The sequence below is a fragment of the Mus caroli genome, chromosome 5 (assembly GCF_900094665.2).
Source record: "Mus caroli chromosome 5, CAROLI_EIJ_v1.1, whole genome shotgun sequence".
In the NCBI taxonomy this organism is placed as follows: domain Eukaryota; kingdom Metazoa; phylum Chordata; class Mammalia; order Rodentia; family Muridae; genus Mus; species Mus caroli.
This window is the reverse complement of record NC_034574.1, coordinates 115,352,031-115,375,314: the sequence shown is the minus strand read 5'-3', so window position 1 is coordinate 115,375,314 and position 23,284 is coordinate 115,352,031. Positions and strand designations below refer to the sequence as shown.

The 23,284-nt window shown below is 44.9% G+C and overlaps 1 protein-coding gene across 3 annotated transcripts in view; it reads left to right on the top strand.

Moving 5' to 3' along the window:
- Window positions 1–161: 161 nt before the first annotated feature.
- The window catches only part of Rad9b (RAD9 checkpoint clamp component B), a 30,569-nt gene continuing 7,446 nt past the window's right edge, over window positions 162–23,284 (top strand). For all 3 annotated transcript variants that reach the window (XR_002377964.2, XM_021163037.2, XM_021163038.2), the window contains exons 1-10: window positions 162–217; window positions 1,750–1,820; window positions 2,665–2,814; window positions 3,002–3,116; window positions 10,164–10,263; window positions 14,672–14,778; window positions 19,996–20,102; window positions 20,186–20,250; window positions 21,085–21,204; window positions 22,845–23,073. Coding sequence is in view for 2 of the 3 variants with exons in the window: in XM_021163037.2 (XP_021018696.2) it covers window positions 181–217; window positions 1,750–1,820; window positions 2,665–2,814; window positions 3,002–3,116; window positions 10,164–10,263; window positions 14,672–14,778; window positions 19,996–20,102; window positions 20,186–20,250; window positions 21,085–21,204; window positions 22,845–23,073 (1,101 nt within the window). In the remaining variant the exon portion in view is untranslated. The remainder of the gene's footprint in view (window positions 218–1,749; window positions 1,821–2,664; window positions 2,815–3,001; window positions 3,117–10,163; window positions 10,264–14,671; window positions 14,779–19,995; window positions 20,103–20,185; window positions 20,251–21,084; window positions 21,205–22,844; window positions 23,074–23,284) is intronic.

The window sequence follows — 23,284 nt, the reverse complement described above, 5'->3', positions numbered from 1 at the left end:
CTGTCTTACGGGGGCCCGTAAGGGTCATTCCCGTCAAGGGAAAAAAAAAAAAACCCGGCGCTGCAAGAAATCGCTCGTGGGCGGGGCAAGGGAGAAGCTGAGCTCGCGGAAAGTGCGGGCAACATCCGGGCACCCGCGATTAGCGCGCTTGCGCCCTCCATGCCTGCTCTGCCCGTAGCCATGCTGAAGTGCGGGATGACGGGCGGCCAGGTGAAAGGTGGAGCGGCCATTCTTGCTTTGCTACTTAGAAGAGGGAAAAGTCTAACGCCCCGTACAGGGTTTCTCCATAGTCTTCTTCGGCCTCCTCCGCCATTCTTCGCCACGACTGAAGCTGCCATAGCGCGCCTCGCGAGGGCCCTGCTGGGCTTCGAAGAGCGTGCCAGCCCCGTTCCATTTAATTTATGTCCAGGGTTTAATTCGGTGACCAAGAAAAGAATTGTGCCATTGGGCCTTAAACTCGGATTGAGAAGGGCTGATGTGGAGAGAATTCGAGGGGGGAAATAATACTTGACCAGCAAAAGTATTTTTGAGCTGCGGGAAAACCAACCTGCTGCTTTATTCGACATTCTGCCGGAGACATTTTTTTTTATTATTGTTGTTGGGTTTTGTTTTTGTTTTAATATATGATCTCGAACAAGCCTCTCTGTCCCTCAGTCGAAAAATGAGACTAATATTAGCCCCTTCGTTGATAGAGGTTGTTAGAAGCATGGGCTAAATAAAAAGTCCATGTAGTGAGCTCAGAAATTAGAAGGACTATGTGGAGAACTGTGTTATACATAGCCTAATAAAGGGGGTGGGATGCTTGAGCTGGGGACGGGGTTTGTGTGTAGACAGACCAAGGAAGGGCCAGTGTACCATCTCCCTTCAGAGGTTGGGAGAACTCAAAATGAATGAGAGCATTAGCACGGAAATTGGCTTACAGGAGAAATAATGTTGAATTTTATGTCGATGCATATTTATTGAAGTCTTACAATGTATGTAGGTAAGGGTATATGTCATTTCCTAATGTAAATTAGTCTATAAAACGCTGTGTGGATCGGCTGAGTAGTTTAACTCCCAGGTGTATCTTGAGCAAAAAGTTCAGTGTAATCACTTAACGGGAAATTGTTTGGACATATTCAGGGAAAAGGGATTTCAAACCACTGTTTCCAGCTCTGTGGCATCGAATACAATTAGGACACCATGTGGTGAATTCCTGTCATGGTGCCTCCTCTCATAGTGATGCACTTTGCTAGGGCTTGACACAGCATCAAAGTTGAGATCGTTATAGTCTAACATAACATGTTAACCTAGCCTAGCATGTTGGAAGCCAAGATGCTCAATGCTGTTATCATATGGATAGCCCATGAATGGATGCAAGTGCTAACCAGTTAGTTTCCAGCCTTTAGCCCAAGATCAAGCGTAGAGCAATTAGTAGAGCCAGGATGAAGTGGGTTAGTTGGAATAGGCCTTGAAGTTTGGGAAGGATGAAGTTTGCCAACAATTTTGAATAACTAGTGTTTTGGTTGAGGAGTAGGTCTTGTCTCTGTAAAACTAAAATCCCCTATTTCCATCTCTGGCAGTCTGACCCACAGGGCGCTAGCACTCAACAGAAGAATCAGTTGAATTTGACAGGCATGACTAAGTTGTTCGGTGGATCCCACCGTCCTTTCTGGTTTTCACTTGAGTCCTGTGCATACAAGAGTAGTCTTGTGGTTTGCCTTCACTGCTTGGGAAGAATGTGAACGGCACCTTTCTTTTCCTCCATAGTGTTTGGGAAAGCAATACAAATGCTATCACGAGTGAGCGATGAACTGTGGCTGGACCCATCTGAGAAAGATGTAAGTAAGTCAAGTTAAAAAGTCAGCTGTGTCGAAAACCAAACCAAAAAAAAAAAAAAAAAAAAAAAAGTCAGGTGTGCCTCAAATCCCAGCACTTGGGAGGAAGAGGCAGTGGGATTTCTTTGAGTTTGAGGCCAACCTGGTCTACAGAGTAAGTTCCAGGACAGCCAAAGTCACACAGAGAAACCCTGTCTCAAACCCTCCCCTCCCAGTCAAGAAACACAAACAAACATGACGACAACAAAAAACAAACCAGGTGTGATGGCACAGGCCTATATTCCCAGTGCCAGGGAGGCAGAGCTCAGCCAGCTCTATATCAAGTGTGAGACCAGTTTGAACTACGAGAAACCTATTGCACATGCCAAGATAAATTAAATTTAAAAGAATGTTAAGTGACTGGCCATATATTAAAGCAATGATGAAGATGTTTTAAAAGTGCTAAGTCCAAGTGAAGTGTGGTGGGTAAAATCACAAGCACATAAAAATTCCAAAACCTGACAGTCACAAGCATGCATTCCCAGAATGGCTGCTGCATTAGGTTATAGCTTCTCCCCCCAGGGCAAGGTATGAGGTCAGTCACTTAGGACTTTTCTGTCACTTCCCACCACTTCATGCATTAATGTTGTGGTCACTGTGGACATTTACAGTTTTACGGTATCAGAGCTTGAGAGTATAGATTTTGTATGTGTATGTTCAATATAGATACATACACATCTGTAGGTACCACGTGCAAATTCAGTGCGCATGGTTTTATTTGAATGTATTTGTGGCATTTTGTTCACAGCAAGATTGACTCAGGATAGAAGTCGGTCTTCTCTGAAATAACTCACTTATTCCTTTCCAGCTTACTCTGAGATCTGTGAATTCTTGTCATTCCACGTATGGCTACGTCCTGTTTTCATCTATGTTTTTTCAACATTATCAGTGGTCACCCTTTGCCACGATGAGTGATACTGACATACCACTGAATTTAAATTGCAAATTGGCAATAAAGGTAAAAACAGTTGGCTTTCTCTTATATGGGAGAAATACTCCTTTTGTAGGGCTTAACAGCTGTACTGTACTTAATCATTTCTATGCCATTTATGAATATACAGACTTTCATCTGTTGGGTTTTTAAAAGTTAATGGGGTAGCCATAGTAAGTATGTGTTTAATGTTTACGATGTATTTGTATTGCAGTCAGTTCTGCCAATCTTTAGATGTCTGAATTACCTTGAAAGAAGTGTAGAGAAGTGCACAATAGTCGCCAGAGCGGATAAATGCAGAGTCGTCATTCAGTTCTTCGGCAAGCATGGTAGGTGCAGCAGAAAGTGGCGTGTTTATTGGTGTCTTTATGTGTACAGTCTGCAGACGACTGCGGAGTGGGCTCTGTGCAGGAATGCAGTGTGGCAGGTGTGACACCTGTCTTTACAGGTGTAGTGTAAGCAAAGTGGCCTTGGTTATCTCTTCAGGACTAAAGGGCACAAGCTCGTCTGCATGCAAAACAAAACAGCTTTTTAAAACGTCCAACCAGGGAGGTGGATCAGTCAGCCTTGTAAGCAAATGACCTGACATCATGATCAGGACCATGTTAAAAAAAATGTAGGTATGGTGACAAATGCTGGTAGATCCAGTGCTGCAGAGGCAGAAGAAGAAGGCAGGTCCCTGGGACTCACTGCCCCCATAGCCTAGACTACCTGATGAGCTTCAGAGCAGTGAGAGGCGCCTCTTAATGAAGAAGGACCCCAGATGGAAGACAGACCTGGGGAAATGACACCTGAGGTTGACCTCTGGCCTTACGTCTCTCTCTCTTTCACACACACACACACACACACAGACACACACACACGCACACACACTAGCACACAGGACACATGCTCCCTACATATATGTTCAGTAGAACTTGAATTTGTTTTTCTAGCTGGACACAAGGCCACACATCTCTGAACCTAGCACTCAAAGTGGCTGAGACAATAGGGTCATGAGTTCCAGGCCAGTGTAGCAATATAGCTAGTTTGTTTTTGTTTTTGTTTTTGTTTTTCTCGAGACAGGGTTTCTCTGTGTAGTCTTGGCTGTCCTGGAACTCCAGGCTGGCCTCAAACTCAGAAATCTGCCTGCCAAGTGCTGGGATTAAAGGCATGTGCCACTACTGCCCGGCAATATAGCTAGTTTTAGGCTCTCACCTATGGAGTGAAATCCTGGCTCAGAGAAATTAATTCATACTTGTATCTTTTGGAAGGTGGTAGCCTTCCACTCACTTCCATACAACTGTTAGAATCAATATTTCTTCATTTTGACTTACGCTTATCTTAATAATATATTTTTACTTCAGTGAAATTTTACTCTATAAATACAAATGGTGTAGCATTATTTCTCCCTTCTTTGAATCTAAATCTAAGTAATAGGAAACCATGTGAGGCGCATACTTAAAAAGACAGCAAGGCTGACTGTCACAAAATGTAACTGTGAGTTCTATTCCATGGCCTGTTAGCTTTGTGGAAGAACATAAGCTCCAGGAGCCTTCCCTTTCGCTGTGTACACTGGGAGTGGCTTTGCCCTCATGCCACAGGCCACCGTGGGGAGAAAGTGAGGTCTCACAGGGGACAGGCCTGGGTCCAGAGCCTGTTGCAGAGTGAGTGCTCACCAGCCAGGACCTCAGGTGGATTTCTGAGAGCCAACTCTTCAGTATCCGCATCGTCTCCAACATGGCTCTGTTATCACTATTCCCAGGAAATATTTCTGTACTGGGCTCAATGGGGTGTGTCTGTGATCCCAGTCCTTGAGCAGGTTAGAGGCAGGGGGATCAGAAGTCCAAGGTTATTCTCAAACTACTATGGGCCAACCTGAAATACATGAGTTTGTCTTGAAGCACAAGCAAAACTGAAACAAAAGTATGGGTGATGAATCCACTTAAGATAGTTTTTGTCGCCGTGCGTGGTGGCTCACGCCTTTAATCCCAGCACTCGGGAGGCAGAGGCAGGTGGATTTCTGAGTTCGAGGCCAGCCTGGTCTACAAAGTGAGTTCCAGGACAGCCAGGGCTACAGAGAAACCCTGTCTCGAAAAACCAAAAAAAAAAAAAAAGATAGTTTTTGTCGGGTGCTTTTATTATGCAGGATGCTTTAAGAGCACCTTTACAGAGAACAGAAGGGGCAAGCAGACAGCTCAGCCCAGTAACACTGGCTCAGGTCAGGGGGAAAGCTCCAGGTTCCACTACAGGCACGGTTCAGTCCAGCCTGCCCCAGCGGCTGCTGCTTCTGTTTCTCGTGCCTCCTCTCCCCTCTTCTTCTTCTCCTTCCTTCTTCTTTTCTTCCTTTTCTCCATCCCCCCTGCTCTCCTTGCTCCTCCTCTCATCCCTCCTTTTCTTCTCCTTTCTCTTCTTCCTTCTTGTCCCTTCCTTCCTCCCTCCCTTCCTCCCTCCCTCCCTTCTTTCCTCCAGTCCTTCCTTCTTCTCTCATTGTCTTTTTCTTTCTTTTCACTCACCGGGTTTGGTTCACAGCACACAATGTCAGTACAACCAAGAGCTTCCTAAAATGTCCCTTGTACATCCCTTGACACAGTGCTTGGCTCTTCTGTGACTAGACCAACCTGCACCAACCTGGATTCTACCTGGTCGCCTAGGGGCAGTGTTGTCATCCGTTTGGCTAATTGCCATATCTGGACTACTTTCTACTGTAAGGTTTATGCCATGGAGTCCTGGAGCCGGATGGGAGGGAGGACCAAAGGCAGGACTGTGGGAAGATGCTCAACTCAGTTGACTGCTGGAAGTACAGATTGGAACTTTGGGGGGAAATTAAGAATTAGTGACGTCAGTTTAGTTCTTCTGCTAGTAGAAAATAATTGCCCAGACCTGAGCTGCCACAATAAACTAGTCACCTTGACTCAAACCATAGACAGTGTGCAGAAGGGCGATTGGCAGACATCTGAAAGGAAAAGACTGCAGTCCTCTTAAAGATTCTGTCCACCTGTTGATGCTCTTCCCAACGCTCTGTTTTCCTTCTGCACTGGCCACAGAGTTGCTCAGCACAAATTCTGCAGAGACCCTGAGAACTATGCTCTTCACATAAGTTCTGTGCTAGCTCGAGAGACAGGCCTGCACAAAGAGGGGCTTCTGGAAGGGTTCTGTGGGTCTGGAGAGAGTGAAGCTCTGATTCATGCACGTATATTCAGGAAAGTGGAGGCTGGAGTTGCTGAGGTTTTTGTTGCAAGGAAACCTATAGGTGTGCTAATGATTTCAAATTGGTTAAAAAACAAAAAACAACAACAACAAAAACCACTGAATAACCACCACTTTTGAAGGTGTCCCTGTCTTTGAAAGCACAGCTCCACAGATATAGTAACTGTGTAATAATGGCAAATCCTTAGTTTAACTGTTTCGACTGTTTCGGGTCTCAAGAGTTCTCTGAAGCCACTGAGAGATGTTCTGAACTTTGTGTGGCTGAACCTAAAGCACATCTCCCAACAACTATAAAAACTGCAGCTGCTCCCAGCATGTGTACCATGACTCAGCCCACACAAGTGACACGGATATATATATATATATATATATATATATATATATATATTCACATATATATTTTTTAAAGATGTATTTATTTATTATATGTAAGTACACTATAGCTGTGTCTTCAGACACTCCAGAAGACGGAGTCAGTCAGCTCTCATTACGGATGGTTGTGAGCCACCATGTGGTTGCTGGGATTTGAACTCAGGACCTTTGGAAGAGCAGTCAGTGCTCTTACTCACTGAGCCATCTCTCCAGCCCCCAAGATATATTTTTATAACAGACATTTGTCAACTTTTGAGCTTACCGTTTTCCCAAAATGGCCGTCCCAGTGCTTCCTCTAAAATAGGTCAGATGAGGCGTGTTTTTAATGCCAGCTCTCAGGAGGCAGAGGCAGGTGGAACTCTGTGAGATGGAGATTAGCCTGATCTACATAATGAGTTCCAGTTACAGGATAGTCAGGGCTATATAATGAGGCCTTGTCTCAAAAAAAAAAAAAAAAGTCATACTGTTGAGTGTAGTGGTGGAACATACACCTAGCCCACAAGGGGCTGAAGCAGAGGATTTAAGTTTGAGGCTAGCCTGGCCTACATAGTACTAGGGAAGCCAAGGCTAAATATCAAAACCCTGTCACACACAGAGAAAAAGCCAAATGACTGATTAGATCACCCCAGAGTTCAAAACTCTGAAATACCTTATTTACCCAGAGACAGGCCAGTGACCTCCAAATGCCCTATATCCTTGTCCAGGGACCAAGAGCTATAGCATGTTCCCTAGTATGTATGTTCGGCTCCACAGCCTCTTGTTTTACAGGGAAAACAAAACAACAGCAGAAAATCCTGTCTGTTTCATAAGGTATGAAGGGCCAGTAAGATGGCTTAGAATTAAAGTTCTTGCTGCCAAGTGTGATGACCTGAGTTCAATCCCTGGAACTACATGGGGGAAGGAGTGAAGCGACTCCAAAAGTTATCATTCGACCTCCATACACTTGCCATAGCATATGGATACCCCCCATACAAAACAAAAACAAATACTGAAGAAAATTTTGTGGCTGGAGAGATGGACATTGGCTGTATTTTCAGTGGACCAGAGTTCATATTCCTGCACCTACACTGGGCAGCACAAGCGCCTGTTAGAGCAGCTCTGGGGCATCTAACACCCTCTTCTAACCTCCTTGGGCCTGCACTTACATACATAAATATATACATACATGCACATACGCACATACATACATACATACATACACACATACATACAATAAGGTTTAAATAATAAAGGCCTGAGAACACAGATTTTATCTGATTTGCTCTCTGCTGGTGTTACAGAATTAACTCACCTTCCCAGTGAGAAATCATGTCAGTGCTTAATCCGCAGGCAACCGGTTCTGGCTGGTATACAAAAGGGAACGTGCCCTGAACAAAATCCCATCAGCTTATGTAGTTTCAGGGTCCTAAGTTACACTTTGTACAATAAACATGTCTCCCATAGCTATTTGAACAAATGGAGAGGCTTAGATTTACAATGTAAAATTTTGTCATAGTTTTCCTGGAGCAAATCAGGGCTGCCCTTTCAGAGCCATAGTTAACCAAGGCCATCCTGCCTGGCTGGGAAGAATTTTGCTATTTCTACTAAAAGAACATGGATTTAATGAAGGGTCAGGACTTAATGGCAGCCCTGGTTCACTGCTGCCCACTTTGAACTGCACTCTAGAAGCATGCTCTTTGATATGGGAATGAGTCTAATGGCCAGCTGTGTACTAGGCATGTCTTCTTCTGTTATGGTCATAGGGTCTAATTGGAGGCAATCTTAGTGAACACATCTTCTTTTTTTTTTTTTTTTTGAAAGTTTTATGGCTTTTTTTTTAAAGTTTATTTATTTTATTTATATGAGTACACTGTAGCTGTCTTCAGACACACCAGAAGAGGGCATTGGATCTCATTACAGATGGTTGTGAGCCACCATGTGGTTGCTGGGATTTGAACTCAGGACCTCTGGAAGAACAGCCAGTGCTCTTCTTCACTGAGCCATCTCTCCAGCCCCTAGTGAACACATCTTAATAGAAACAAATACTCATCAAAACCTACACTTCAGTTATGCTCAAGGACAACTATTTCTTCCCTGCAGTTTCTACAGTGCACGATCATCCTTGAGCACTGCTTTAACTAAATTCTACATTGTGTAACTTAGTATTTCCTAAACAAGCTTCCTAGATCCTTTATAACCTCAGTTTACCATGCCAGTTTCTCCTATATTGCTAGTTCAAGATCTTAAAACTATCCCGCTATGGTCGCCATCAAAAGTTGCCATAGTATCTATATAGCCCCTCACTTCAAAAGTTGGAATCTTCCTCTCCACTTTGAATCTCAGTGTGGTTTTCTGTTGTTCTTGTCTTGTTTTAATGTATATGGGTGTGTTGCTTACATATCTGTGTACCATATATTTATGCAATGCTTGAGGAGACCAGAAGAGGGCATCGGGCCGTCTGGAACTAAAATTACCAGTGATTATTGTTGGCATCATGTGGATTCAACCCAGGTCGTGAAGGAGACCAGCCACTGCTTTTAATGACTGAGCTGCCTCTCCAGCTCCAGCTTACTGTGGTCTGATTTTGATACCAGCAGTGATTTGCCTAGGTTCCTCGCCTGGGCCTCCCAAGTGTCATTGTCAACACTGCCTCAGAACTTCTCTACCAGCCAGAGAAGAAGCCACGGATAGACTTCTGGGTGCAGACTCTATGGCCTCAGCCACCGGTGCTTCTTGCTCCCACTGAGGTCCCAGACAGTGGTTTGCTACGCAGCCAAATGAACAAAATTTGATAATACATAAATGTGCATATTTATTAAGTTAATAATTATTGGGTTTGGTAGTGCACACTCAGCACTCATAAGCAAAGGCAGATTTACTAATGCTTGAGACCAGCCTGGTCTACATAATAAATTTCTAGCCACATCAGTCAGTCAGCCAGTCCTTGTTGTTCAGTAAAACAAAACAGCAAAGAATCTCACCAAACATATAACCTGAGAAATGTATCAAGTTTTATTTAAGACTAGGTCTGATTAGCTCTGGCTGGCCCTAGAACTCACTCTGTAGACCAGGCTGACCTTGAACTCACAGAGATCTGCCTGCCTCTGCTTCCTGAGTGCTGGGATTAAAGGTGTGTGCCACCATGTCTGGCAGTTTTTAAAGAATTTTTAAACTAAAAAAAAATGTGTGTGTGTGTGCATGCCTGTGCGCGTGTGTGGTGTGGTTCAAACTAAAGTCATCAGTCTTGGTGGCAAGATTTTCTAAGCCATCTCTTTCGTCCTCACAGAGCTTACAACTGATGGGAACTCCAGTTCCGGGGATCTAGAACCCTCCTCTGGCCTCTGAGAGCACCAAGCACACATATAGTGCACAGATAGGCATGCAGTGCACATACATAAATAAAGGCAATAGTCATATTGATCCAGTTCTCCAGCCCCCGAAATGCCAAGCATTTAGGACAGGAACTCTTGACCCCATATAGCTATTTCTCCTACAGTAAAAAGAAGTCACTGACCAGATTTAGAGGTCTAACTGCCAGAAGTCCTATAAACAAAGACTAGTCCCTAATCAAATATTCAAAAAGAGCCTTGTTTGAGACCACTGGGTTGGGTGAGACCTGTCTAATTTGCTGAGATGTGATATGCTGCTCCTTGTCCACCAGGGGGCAACAACGCGTTTCATGATTAGGGCCACATTCCACTGCAGGCTGTATGCACCTGCCACACAGGAAACATTACTTTGATTTTATTGCTTTAATTTAGCTGTGAAAGGCAGGCTTTTAAAGCCTGCTCATTTTGCACTTATAGTTATTAAGAGCTTGCTTTGTTCTCTTTAAGGTATTAAAAGAACTCACAATGTGTATTTCCAAGACAGCCAGCCCTTGAAAATTATCTTCAAAAAGAGCCTGTGTGCGAATATCCTGATGATTAAACCAAGGTAAAGGGCCTCCTGATGCCTCTTTCTCTTCGGAACACAGCGTGCTCGTGCACCGAACAATTCACCCCAGAGCTTGTCTTTCCTTTTTAAGATTATTTTTAAGGCGGCACACAAAATGCTGGGGTTCTGTGTGACTTTTCACACTGAGTACATTGTACTTTGGCCACACTCACCACCCTGTCTTACCCCCACTTCCTCCTAGAGCTTCCTAGCCAGTTATGCTTTTTAAAAAGGCTAACTAACATGTGACTTAGAACAATCACTGACATTGTCAGGAGGAAACTCTAGAAAGACAGGTGACAAGCTGCTTAAAGGCAGCAAATTAATAGCCAAGAGCTCTGAAATACACCACCCAAGGCTTCACACTTCAATCCAGCCAAAGAGGAAACTCGGTTGTGAGACTTCACGTCTAGACAGCTTCATATAGGCCCTAGGACACACAGCCTGAGGACATTGGAACATTTTTATGCAAATTGATTGTCTTATTCTATTGTTTTCTAGGAAATGGGCTGAGCAATATTGTCCTAGAAAGGAGCTCTTTCAGTTCAGTTGCTGCATTGGCTGTTAATTAGAATTAGCATGACTCTGGAGCAAAGCCTATTCTATCTTACTGCTCTTTTAAATTACAAAAGGAATCCCTTTTCCCTGAAGCACATCCACTGTCCACTCATCCACTCGTACTTGAACCTGGCTCCTCTGCCATTGTCTGTAGCTCACGTGGCAGGGTAGCTCTGTTAGCAGTCTAATGACTCTCCTTACAGCACACATCTCCCCACCACCCCCAAGTTGTGTGTGAATGCATGTGCCACTGTGCATGCATGGAGACCAGAGGATGACAAGCAGGAGTCAGGACTTTCCTTCTACCACAGGGGTTCTGGGGATGGATGGATGGATGGCACTCAAGCCAGCGGGCTTGGCAAGCAAGTGCCTTGACCTGCTGAGCCATCTCTCTGACCCTAGCCTTGCCTATGAAACTTAAGCTATTGTGAGGAACTCTATATCAGTTCACTTAAATCAGTCTTATTTTGAGTAGTTGCTGTTTTCTTTTTTTTTTTTTTTTTGGTTTTTCGAGACAGGATTTCTCTGTGTAGTCGTGGCTGTCCTGGAACTCACTCTGTAGCCCAGGCTGGCCTCGAACTCAGAAATCCGCCTGCCTCTGCCTCCCGAGTGCTGGGATTAAAGGCGTGCGCCACCACGCCCGGCGTTGCTGTTTTCTTGACGTTGTGTGGCTGAGCTACAGTTTCCTACTGATGACCTCACAGGGGAACATTTAGATAGCTTCCTCTTTTTAGATGTCAGAAACAATACTGTATGGTACACAGATTAGTATCTGTCATCTATTCCCGTGGAACAAAGTTTCCCCAAATGTAGAGCCTTCACAAGTCCAGCATTTATTAATCTTTTGAAATAGCTGGGTCTCATGTGGATGTTCCTGGATCAGGGTCTCTCCTGAGTTTGAGTAGTGCCACTAGGACTACAGTGTCACCTTGTGGAGGCACCTCTGCTCATGGGTATGGCTGCTGGAAGCTCAGGAAAACCCATTCCAAACGTGCAGATTGCTACTGAAAGTCCTCACAAATGCTAGATAATGATGGGAGAGGGCTCCAAGACAGAGGCCTCAGGCCTTCTACACTCTCCTGTCAGAACTGCTACCCCACAGCTCCTGCTATTTTTTTCTCTGAAAGAGTTTAACTCCAACTCATACTCCAGAGAAGGGATTAGTGACCAAGGACAGGGAGGAGAGGGTCATTTGGGCTCTGGTACAGGGTGCCCAACAGAGTCATAAAATGGAGTTAGTGGGTCACAGGCTGATAAACTTTAAAATCCCGAGTGCTCTGATAGCTGTCACCAATCTGTCTTAGTCAAGGTTTCTCTTCCTGCACAAACATCATGACCAAGAAGCAAGTTGGGGAGGAAAGGGTTTATTCAGCTTACACTTCCAAACTGCTGTTCATCACCAAAGGAAGTCAGGACTGGAACTCAAGCAGGACAGAAAGCAGGAGCTGATGCAGAGGCCATGGAGGGATGTTCCTTACTGGCTTGCTTCCCCTGGCTTGCTCATCCTGCTCTCTTATAGAACCAAGACTACCAGCCCAGAGATGGCAACACCCACAAGGGGCCCACCCCCTTGATCACTAATTGAGAAAATGCCCTACAGCTGGATCTCATGGAGGCATTTCCCCAAGTGAAGCTCCTTTCTCTGTGATAACCCCAGCCTGTGTCAAGTTGACACAAAACCAGCCAGTGCACCATGTGAACAGTTTGTCACTTCACACTCTGACCAGTGCAGAGTCTTTCTGAATAGAGGACATTATAAATCTTTACAAATGCTGACAGCCTCACAGGTAAAATGGTTGCTTTTTCATTCTTCCTAGTCTGGAGATTATATATCTACTCACAGCGTATGCGCATACCTGAAGTGAGCCTTGAACTTAAATGTCCTCCTGCTTCTGCACCCTGACAAGTGTTAGGACTATAGGTGTGTACATCATGACTGGCAATTTTCTTCTCCTTTGACTTGCACATTCATGTTGCTTTTTAAAATCAAGTTCTTTTGGTATCATGCTGTCTGGGGTGTAACAAAGTGATAAAGAAAAGCTTGACGTGTGCAAGTCTCTGAGTTGTATTCCTATAAACACAAAAGAAGAAGGTGCTTAGAGCCCCAGCTCAGGGCAAGCTGAGGCAAAGGAGCATGAGCTCAAGTCCAGCCTGGCTACAGAGCGAGGCCCTGGCTCAGAACAAGCATATCACACCTCCACCTGAAACCAGGGCGAGGCCCCGGCTGAACTGATAGTTGCTCCTAGCATTCTGGCACAAAGATGCACTGTTAACTAATGTCTAGCATCAGGCTGACAACGGAGACTGCATAAATTCTAAACAGCATTTTTATCCCACAACACCTCAAGTTTGAGAGGACAACAGAACTTTGCAGTTTCTATTTGTTTTGTTATAAATCAATTTGTTTTATTTTAATTTAAAACATTGTATTTTTATATAAAGAGATGTTTTGCCCGTGTGTATGCCTATACACCATGTGCATGCCTGCCCTCAGAGGGCAGAAGAGGGTATTGATCCCCTGAAACTGGAGTTACAGATGGCTGTGAGCAGGGATGTGGATGTTAGGACTGGGACTTGGGTCCTCTACAAGGTCAGGCAGTGCTCTTAACTGCTGAGCTGTCTCTCCAACAATCCAACTAGAAATGGGCAGAGAAGACCTGAGTGTGCACAGAGTGCACAATAGCATGGTCACTAGGAGAGCAAAAGGCAAACCTCAAGCCTCTGGGTCTCACCTTGCATTCTCCATAAATGCATGTGTTATTCAACAGGGAGCAAAATTAAACCAGGCACAGTCGCTCTCCCTGGCAATCCTCTCAGGAGGCTGAGGCAAGAGGATTACCTTGAGTTCCAGACCACTCTAGGCTACAGAATGAGGAGACCTTGTCTCAGAGAAAAAAAAAAAAAGGAAAAGAAAACATCCCAAGGGGATCTATAATAATAGGGTATTTGGATGTCAGGAGAACCTTGAAGTGAGGGTATTAATTAGATAGTCTAGCCATAGGTGGTGTGAGAACATCTACCTGTTAGGCAGATTCGTTACTTTGCAGTTGTTGGGACAAAACACAATGACAAGAGCAGTTTATCAAAGAAAGCTGTGCTGGGCATCGTGGCTCACAGCTTGAATCCCAGCACTCAGGAGGCAGAAACAGCAAGATCTCTGTGAGTTCCAAGCTAGGGTTGTCGACACAATGAGCCAAGTTCCAGGACAGCCAGGACTCCATAGGTAGAAGTTTAATTGGGCTCTCAATTTCAGAGGGTTAGAGTTCTCTGTGGCAACAGGAACAGCTGAGATCTCATACATCAGAACTTCACGTAGGAGGCAGAGAGAACTAAGTGCCTATAGCACCTGTCTTTTGAAACCTCATAGCCCATCCCCAGTGTCACACCTCCTCCTCCAAGACCACATCCTTCCCAAACAGTTCTTTCAACTGGAGACCAAGTAGTCAGACACCCAAGACTTAGAGAAACCGTGTCAGTTCAAACCACCACATGGGTGTCTGGCTTAGTTCATCTCAGCTGTATTTGAGCAGCTCCATCTTCTACTGTCTTCCTACTGGCATGGAGCCAGCATGGAAGGGGCCATCTCTTTGCTCTGCTCATACTGCAGCCACTGGGTGCTTTCCCAAGGTAGTACTGGCACCTCACATGCCCTGGATTTCTAAGCTCTCTCAGCCGGCCTACAAAGGAAGGTACAATTTAAAAATACTCACAATAAGAAGGAAGGTAGAGCTTTGAAGGAAGTCTCCTAAATAATAAACAGGCCTGTTTATTTCCAGATTCAAGACTTGACTACCAGTAAGGTCTTAGCTGTGTTTCAAATAATAGTAATACTTTTGTCACGGTTTTACAGACTGCTGACTGAGGCCATTGCTCTTCTGACATCAAATCAAGAGGAAGTCACCTTCTCTGTTACTCCAGGGAACTTTTGCCTCAAGAGTTCGAGTGGGGAATTGCTGGGTAAGGCTGATGTCTGCCTTGGGATGGGATGGGATGGGATGGGATGGGATGGGATGGGATGGAATGGAATGGGCTTCTTGCTTCTTCCTGGCTCCACACAGGTGCTGTCACTGGTGTAATGGCAGCTGCCATCTGAGCAGCAGCTAGATGTAGAAAAGAGGTGAAACGGATGGACAGGTCTGGGAGACTCAGACAATTCGCAGTTAAAGTGTATCGCTTTGAATCTCAGGTGACTTTAAAATGAAGAGTGGTTATTGAAAAAAAATATATTTTTTCATGTCAGGACTGACTTCCCGTTGTTCTTCCTCCTAACTAGCTTAGGTTGGCTAAGAACTCAAACTTCTGCCTCAGCCTCCCAAGTAGCTGGGATTGCAGGCTCTCTCTAATATGTCCAGCTTGGGTTAAGGCTTCAAGGTCTGTGTCTCACTATTTACTGCTCTAAGAGGCCAGCAATCTAACTGAGACTACATGTGAACAGGAAAGTGCCTTGGAGCTAGAACTTTACAGTATCCCAAACGGTGAGCACACGGGGCAACATGTGGATGGATACTCCCGAAGTCTACGCTCAGTGCAGTGCCTGCACCAGGGATCTTCCATTCCTCGTGACTTTGGGAAACGTAGTGGAAGGAAAGGAGCTGTGTGCTTATCTTGCTGTACTGCAGAACTGTTAATGGGCTTCTCGCCTAGCCATGCCTCTGCGCATGCACACTAGATGGGCGTTCTGCTGCTGAGCCATGTGCTAAGTCAGGAGCTGTGGCATTGAAGGTGAAAAGCCAGTGGATGAAGAGCTTACTGTGAAGTCCAGTCACTGTTGTATTTACGTAGTATACCTCAGGGATCACTTGGTCTTCTAAACCAGACTGTGAGGTAGGTGTAGTTACCGACATGAGTAATGGAAGCACTGAGAAGCCATGTGGCCTCCCTGGGTCACACTTCATTTGTTACTGAGTTTCTCTGCTACCACACTAGCTGTGGAATGAGCCTTTTGTTGAGGTAGCCCTAAAGCACCTTCCACATGAGACTGCACGCTCCAGGAGCCTGGGTGAAGCATCACAGCACTAAGTCATGTTAAAAGGAGTCTTCTTGAGCCGGGCGTTGGTGGCGCATGCCTTTAATCCCAGGACTTGGGAGGCAGAGGCAGGCGGATTTCTGAGTTCGAGGCCAGCCTAGTCTACAAAGTGAGTTCCAGGACAACCAGGGCTACACAGAGAAACCCTGTCTCAAAACAAAACAAAACAAAACAAAACAAAACAAAACAAAAACAGGGGCTAGTGAGATGGCTCAGTGGGTAAGAGCACCCGACTGCTCTTCCGAAGGTCCGGAGTTCAAATCCCAGCAACCACATGGTGGTTCACAACCATCCGTAACGAGATCTGACTCCCTCTTCTGGAGTGTCTGAAGACAGCTACAGTGTACTTACATATAATCAATAAATAAATCTTTAAAAACAAAAACAAAAAACAAACAAACAAACAAAAAAAGGAGTCTTCTCTGTATGAATAGGCTTCTTCTCGCCCCAGACCCCATATATTACAGACATTTATCAAACAGTCTTTGTCTTTCTTTGTTTTGAGACAGGTCTCAATATATAGGCTTAGCTGGCCTAGAACTTTCTGAGTAGACCAGGCTAGCCTTGAACTCACAGAGATCTACCAGCTCTGCCTCCCAAGGTCTGGGGATCAAAGGTTGGGCCACCACATCCAGCCAACCAAAGTAGCTTTGTAATGAAAAGCTCAAAACACCAACATCTATACAAATTATTATTTTAAAAAAGTATTGTTACAGGCAATATCATCAGGAACTGACAACAAATGTTAGAGAAGATGTGGAAAAGAGAAACCTTATTCACTGCTGGTGGGAGTGCACACCAGTATGGCCATCTAGAGACCAGTGGAAGTTCCTCAAAAAAATTAAAGATAAGCCAGACAGTGGTGGTGCACACCTTTAATCCCAGCACTTGGGAGGCAGAGGCAGGCAAATCTCCAAGTTTGAGGCCAGCCTGGTCTACAGAGCAATTTCCAGGACAGTCAGGGCTACACAAAGAAACCCTGTCTCAAAAAACCAGCCAAACAAACAAACAAAACAAACTAGAATTACCATGAGCCAGCTACTTCACTCCTGGCCATATGCCTAAAGGAATCTGCGACCCCACTATAGAGTTTCTTGCACCAAATGTTTATTCACTAAAGCAAGAACGGAATAGACTTAGTCATTCATCAGGACATGGAGGGTACATGTGTAAAATGGAAAGTTATGTAGCTCTAGAGAAAAATCAACATTTGAAGGGAAATGGATGGACTTGCACTGTATAATAATGAGAGGTCAGCCAATCCCAAGGAAATAGACACATGCTCTCCCTCATGTGTAGATTCTACAGTACACACACACACATATGTATGGGTACAATATAACATGTAGACAGGGAGCAGGAAAGGCTGGTGTTAAGTGACGAGGAAGGGTGGGATGTGGGAATGACATACATCACGAAAGGACGGGTGCCAAATGCATTTCTAATTTATCCTGTGTGCGGTTGTTGTTTTGTGTGTTTGTTTGTTTTTGTTTTCTGTGGTGGGTAAAATGTGGTGCATAGAATGTGAGTGATAGTGAAAGCATAAAGACAGGGTGGAGCCTCAGAAAGGCTATTCTCACTGTATAGGAGTCCACTGCAATGGATGGACCTCAGAGCAGGGCCAGAGCCCTTGGATTCTCTTGAATATGTTATAATATAACTCACATATACAACAGATCACTTCAAGTAGTCATTCAAGTACACTTGTGGATGTACAAGCACCATTATAACTAGACTATTCCAGTTTGCCTGGCCCAAGCCCCAGGTGACCACTTAGCTACTTTCTGTCTCTGTGAGTTTCCCAGACTGGACACTTTGTAGACACAAACTCAGAACCTGTGTCCTTTTGTGTCTGCACTCTTGCACGCAACAGGTTTTCTATGTTGTCTTTACCTGTATTTCATTTTTCTTCATGATTTATTCCTTCTCATAGATGACTACATTTTCTATATCCATTCACCACTGATGAATCTTTTGATTGTCTCACTTTATGACTCTTATGAATCACACTGCTATGAGCGGCTGTACACAACCTTTTGTGTATATGTTTCATTTGGACATAGGTTTGGGAGGGAAATTACTGAGTCATATTGTAGCTTTCTATTTAGCCTTATGAAAATGGCCAGATGTTTTCCACCATTTTTTTCCTCCAAGCAGTGATGAAGGTCCGGGTTTCTCTATTCCATTGACAGTCCTTGCTCTTGTCTATTTTTGAAACCTAATGGCTGTGACTTAGCTTCTAGTCTCGGTTTGATTTGCTTCCTAAATGTAATGATGTCCAGCTTCATAGGCAGCTGTTGTTATCATGTAGCATGGATGCATGTCTGTTAGGACGCTCTCTTCCCAAGCCGGACGTGGTGGCACACACCTTTAATCCCAGCACTCAGGAAGCAGAGGCAGGCAGATTTCTGAGTTCGAGGCTAGCCTGGTCTACAGAGTGAGCTCCAGGACAGCCAGGGCTATACAGAGAAACCCTGTCTCCAGAAACCAAAAACCAACCAAACAAAACAACAACAAAAAACCCGACTCTCTCTTCCCTGGAATGATGTAATCCTCTTTCCCGGGATAATGTCATCTGACTACTCTGCCAGCCCTTGTCACACCTGTGAATTTCAAACACTCCCTTGGCACTGTCAGTAGGCATTTTCTTCTCTTCTCTTACTTATTCTGAGGAATCTGTCTATGTAACCTGGCTTGTCTTGAACAACTGACCGTCCCAAGCACTAGGATAATGTGACTTGTCACCAATGCCTCACTTCTGTGGTTTTCCTCCTCCTTCACCTTTTTCCTGTGCTGGGTTTTGACACAAGGTAGGCAAGCACACACAAGGCCTCACACAAGGTAGGCAAGCACTCTGCTGCTGGGTCTCCAGGTTCCCCAGCCCCTCTCTTTTTTAGGATTGGCTCAGCCTAGTTTAGAACTCACTGAGTGGCATAGCTCACTGGCCTTGAACTGATGGCAGTCTCCTTGCCTCAGCTTCTCAGTGTTGGGTTGTAAGCATGACTCACCAACCATGCCTAGCTTCTAGACATCTTTTTAGCTTTTACTTTGAGACAGAGGCTGAGATACCCAAGCTGGTCTTGAACCCTAAGTTATCTTTTAAGTCACACTTTTATAATTTAGTCTAATATATCTCTTTTATGCTTTTTAATTAATTAATTAATTAATTAATTAATTAATTAATCAGTTAATGATTTTCCAAAACAGGGTTTCTCTTTGTAACAGTCCTGGGTATCCTGGAACTCACTCTGTAGACCAGGCTGGCCTTGAATCCACAGAGATCCACCTGCCTCTGCCTCCTGAGTGCTGGGTTTAAAGTCATGTATGCCACCATGCCCATCTTAATTAATTAATTAATTAATTAATTAAAATATGGAGAGGTTTTAAATTTTTAATATTTTAAAACAGCATAGGATATATAGTTCACTCATAAAGTATAACTTAATTTTATATGTAAACTATATAGTACTCCCTTTTAGAATTAGTCAGCTTTAGCGATATGTGATGACCCAGGCCTGTAATTTCAGTAATTGGGAGGCTGAAACAGGAGGATTAGGAATTCAAGGCCACCTTTGGCCACATAGCATTCTGAGGCTAATCTGGGCTACATGAGACCCTGTCTCACTAAGTACTTTAGATAAATAGATAGATAGATAGATAGATAGATAGATAGATAGATAGATAGATAGGATAGAGACAGACAGACAGACAGACAGACAGACAAAAATAGATGAAGTAAAAAGACACATGGTATTCTGGTTGTTGTTTATTGCTGACAGCAAGCCATTCCAAAACATCGTAGCTGGGACAGTCCTTTCTACCTCAGGACTCTGCAGGATGATGGGACTCAGAGGTATGGTTGCCACTTGGGGCCTCACCAGCTGTGGTTAGGCAGTGATGAGCTAGAAGCACCCAAAGATCTGGAGACTGTATCTGGGGCGGGCCAGCTGGCTGCTGAGACTAGTTTGGCACAGTTTGGCCTTGCTTTGCCTTTTCCTGCTGATTAGCGCAGTCACAGAGCTACCCAGCTTCAAGAGTGGAGTGTCCCTTAAACTCCACCTTCAGGGCAGGACAAAGACTCCCCTCTATGATTAACTCTTGGTTAGCACATGCCTCGGTTTTAATCTTTATTTTCCTACATCAACCAGATTTGACCAGCTCTGTGTACAGTGAGATGTCTTTTGGACCGGAAGAGTTTGACTTCTTTCAGGTTGGACTTGATACTGAGATAACATTTTGCTTTAAAGAACTGAAGGTAAGCAAACACCAGTGCGAGAGTGGAATTTTCATTAGTGCCTTTAAAGGGACGATTGCCACCTTCTGCTCCTCTCCCTGCAGGGGCTCCTCACCTTCTCAGAAGTGATGCACGCACCTCTAGCCATCTACTTTGACTTTCCTGGAAAGTAGGTCCTGAGAACTCTGCGTTTGTCTCTTCCCTTTTGTTACCATAACAAAGTCTTTGGAGCATGGTGATGTTGATGTTACATACACCCCAGGACTTTTTCAACTTTATTAGCAACGTTTTTCAACCTGAAAGTCTGAAAGATGTCATAGCGTGGTGCTTTAGAATTGGTCATTTGACCAAATGTGGTAGCACATGTCTGCAGCCCTGGCACATGTGAGGTTGAGGTGGCAGGATCAGGAGGTCAAGGCTAGCTTTGGCCACACAGTGCGTTTGAGTTGAGCAAGTACTACTAGACCTTGCCTCAAAAAAGCAAAAATAAGTAATTTGGCCCTGGCAGTGGTGGCGCACGCCTTTAATCCCAGCACTTGGGAGGCAGAGGCAGGCGGATTTCTGAGTTCTAAGCCAGCTTAGTCTATAGGGTGAGTTCCAGGACTGCCAGAATTGCACAGAGAAAACTTGTTTTGAAAAGAAAAAAAAATAGTACTAATGATAAATAATTTGGTACTTTGACTAAGAAAGATAATTCTTCTGCAGTGTGAAACATTTGACAGGCTCCTGACAAAATTGTCTAATTAGGAATTGTCTAATTATGCATGGTTTAAGCATAGAAACTCTGTGTGTATGTAAACGTCTAATGTAGTTTAGAACTAAAACGGAGTCAGATCGGCTTCCTGTGGTTGCTAAGGGCTTCCTAGCTCTTAGGACTGTCAGCCTGTAAAACACTGAAGGAGCCCTGCTTATGCTGTGTCTTTGTTGCTAAGTTGGTGGTACTTGCTGAAGTGTTCCTACCACCTGACAGAAATGAGCCTGGTTTGTGCTGATTGTCTTCTAGACCAGTTGTTTTGAGTGTTGAGGACATGCTCTTGGAGGCGAACTTTATCTTGGCCACGTTAGCGGATTATCCAAGTAGAATATCTTCACCACAGTCACTGCCCCTTTCCCAGGCACGAAGGTGAGGCTGGGGGCTTTGTATTCTTCTTCCTTAATATTGGGGGATGGCACACACTGTCTGTGAGGGCAAAGGACAGTACCAGGTGTTAGTTTTCTGCCTTGCTTGGCAGAAGGTATCTTGCCCTTAAGCTGGCTAGTCTGTGAACTGGGAATCATCCTGTCTCTGGCATAAGAACACTGAGATCACGGCTGCACATTACTGAATCCAGCTTTAACTAGAGGCAAACTCAGGTCCTCACAAGTGTATAGTGAGTGCTTTCCCTTTTGTGCTGACACAATTGAGGAAGATACTAGATCAGTGTTACCACAACTGCCTCACGGTTGTCTTCTTAAAGATCAGGGTCATGTTGTATCCCGTTCTCTCCATGACATCCATAGTGCAGGAATGTCCCAGAGTATTGGGATGTATGATTTGAAAGCATGCATTCTCATGACCTCATAAAGCTTTCCCCATAGGCCAGCACCGGGCTCAGTGGGTAAAGACACTGGCCACCAAGCCTGAGGAACTGAGTTTGATCCCCGGGCCTCACGTGATGGAAGGAAAAAGACCAACTCTTGAAAGTTGACCTGTGATGTCTGAGCATGCATGTGTGTGTGCATGCCTGCCATGGCACACATGCAGTCAGGGTCCCAGGGATTAAACTCAGGTCAGGGTTGGCAGCAGGTGCCTTCTCTGGCTGAGCCATCTTGCAGGCCCACAGCTGAGCTTGTTCCATGGGATGCTATCTTAGTTGCTTTTGTTTCTCTGTGTAGCCCGGGCTGTCCTGGAACTCACTCTGTAGACCAGGCTGGCCTTGAACTCAGAAATCCGCCTGCCTCTGCCTCTGCCTCCCGAGTGCTGGGATTAAAGGTGTGTGCCACCACCACCAGGCCTTAGTTGCTTTTCTATTGCTATGTTAAAACAACAGGACTAAGGCAACTTATAAAAGAGAGTGTTTAATTGGGCTTATGGTTCCTGAGGGTTAGAGTCCATGATGGGGGAGCAAAGCCAGGCAGGGCAGCAGGTGCAGCTGAGAGAGCACATGTGGATCCACAGACAGGAAGCAGAGCTCACTGGGGATGTGGGAAGCTTCTGAAGCCTCCAAGCCCATTGCTCTGACACACCTCCCCCACAGGGCCACACCTTCTGATCCTTCCCCAACAGTTCTACCAACTGAGGACCAACACTCAATCAGACGAGCCTATGGGGACGGTTGTCATTCAAACCACCACAGATCCCATGAGCATAATCCATGCTGATGAGTGCTGGGTTGCTGAACTCAAGACTGTTCTGGGCATTTCTTTTTCTGAGTTTTTGTTTTTCTTTCTTTTTTCTTTCTTTTTTTTTTTTTTTTTTCGAGACAGGGTTTTTCTGTGTAGCCCTGGCTGTCCTGGAACTCACTCTGTAGACCAGGCTGGCCTCAAACTCAGAAATCTGCCTGCCTCTGCTTCCCGAGTGCTGGGATTAAAGGCGTGCGCCACCATACCCAGCCTGTTTTGGGCATTTCTAATGACTGTGTGTATTAATCTTCACTCTCAACAAGTGCTTCTGTTCATAGACTTCTTAATCCACAGCTCCCATCGCCATCTCACACTCATCTCTTAGTTACAGGAAATTTATTTCCCAGTAAACAACTCCATCTCATCCCTTTTAATGCCCAGGTCAGTCCCCACACAGTCTAGTGCCCCGGAGGGTAAAAGCGGAGTCAGTCAGACCCCAGAGAGCATCTCTCGAGCAGCTCCCAAAAGAATGTTTCCCAAGGATTCTCCTGACAGCAGCTCTGCAGCTGAGACCAAGAGAGCCAGCGCCTGCCAGGATGACATCTTCGAAGTGCCTGAAAGTGTTGTCAGTGACATGGAGGAAGAGCTGAGCCCTTCACACCTCAGAAAGGTAGGATTGCTGCGCTGAAGTGGGCCAGGGCAGCCCAGTGCTCCAGCATCCACCTTGCTGGAGGCCTGGCCTGTCCACCCTGTTTCATGATGGCTTTCTTTCAAGTATATTTACATTCTTTGAGCAAATTCATCTCCTCTCCCGCTTTCTTCCTCCACCCTCCTCTCTGCTCCCTCCTGCTAGTCTTCTTTCTTCCACCCTCTGCTTTCTC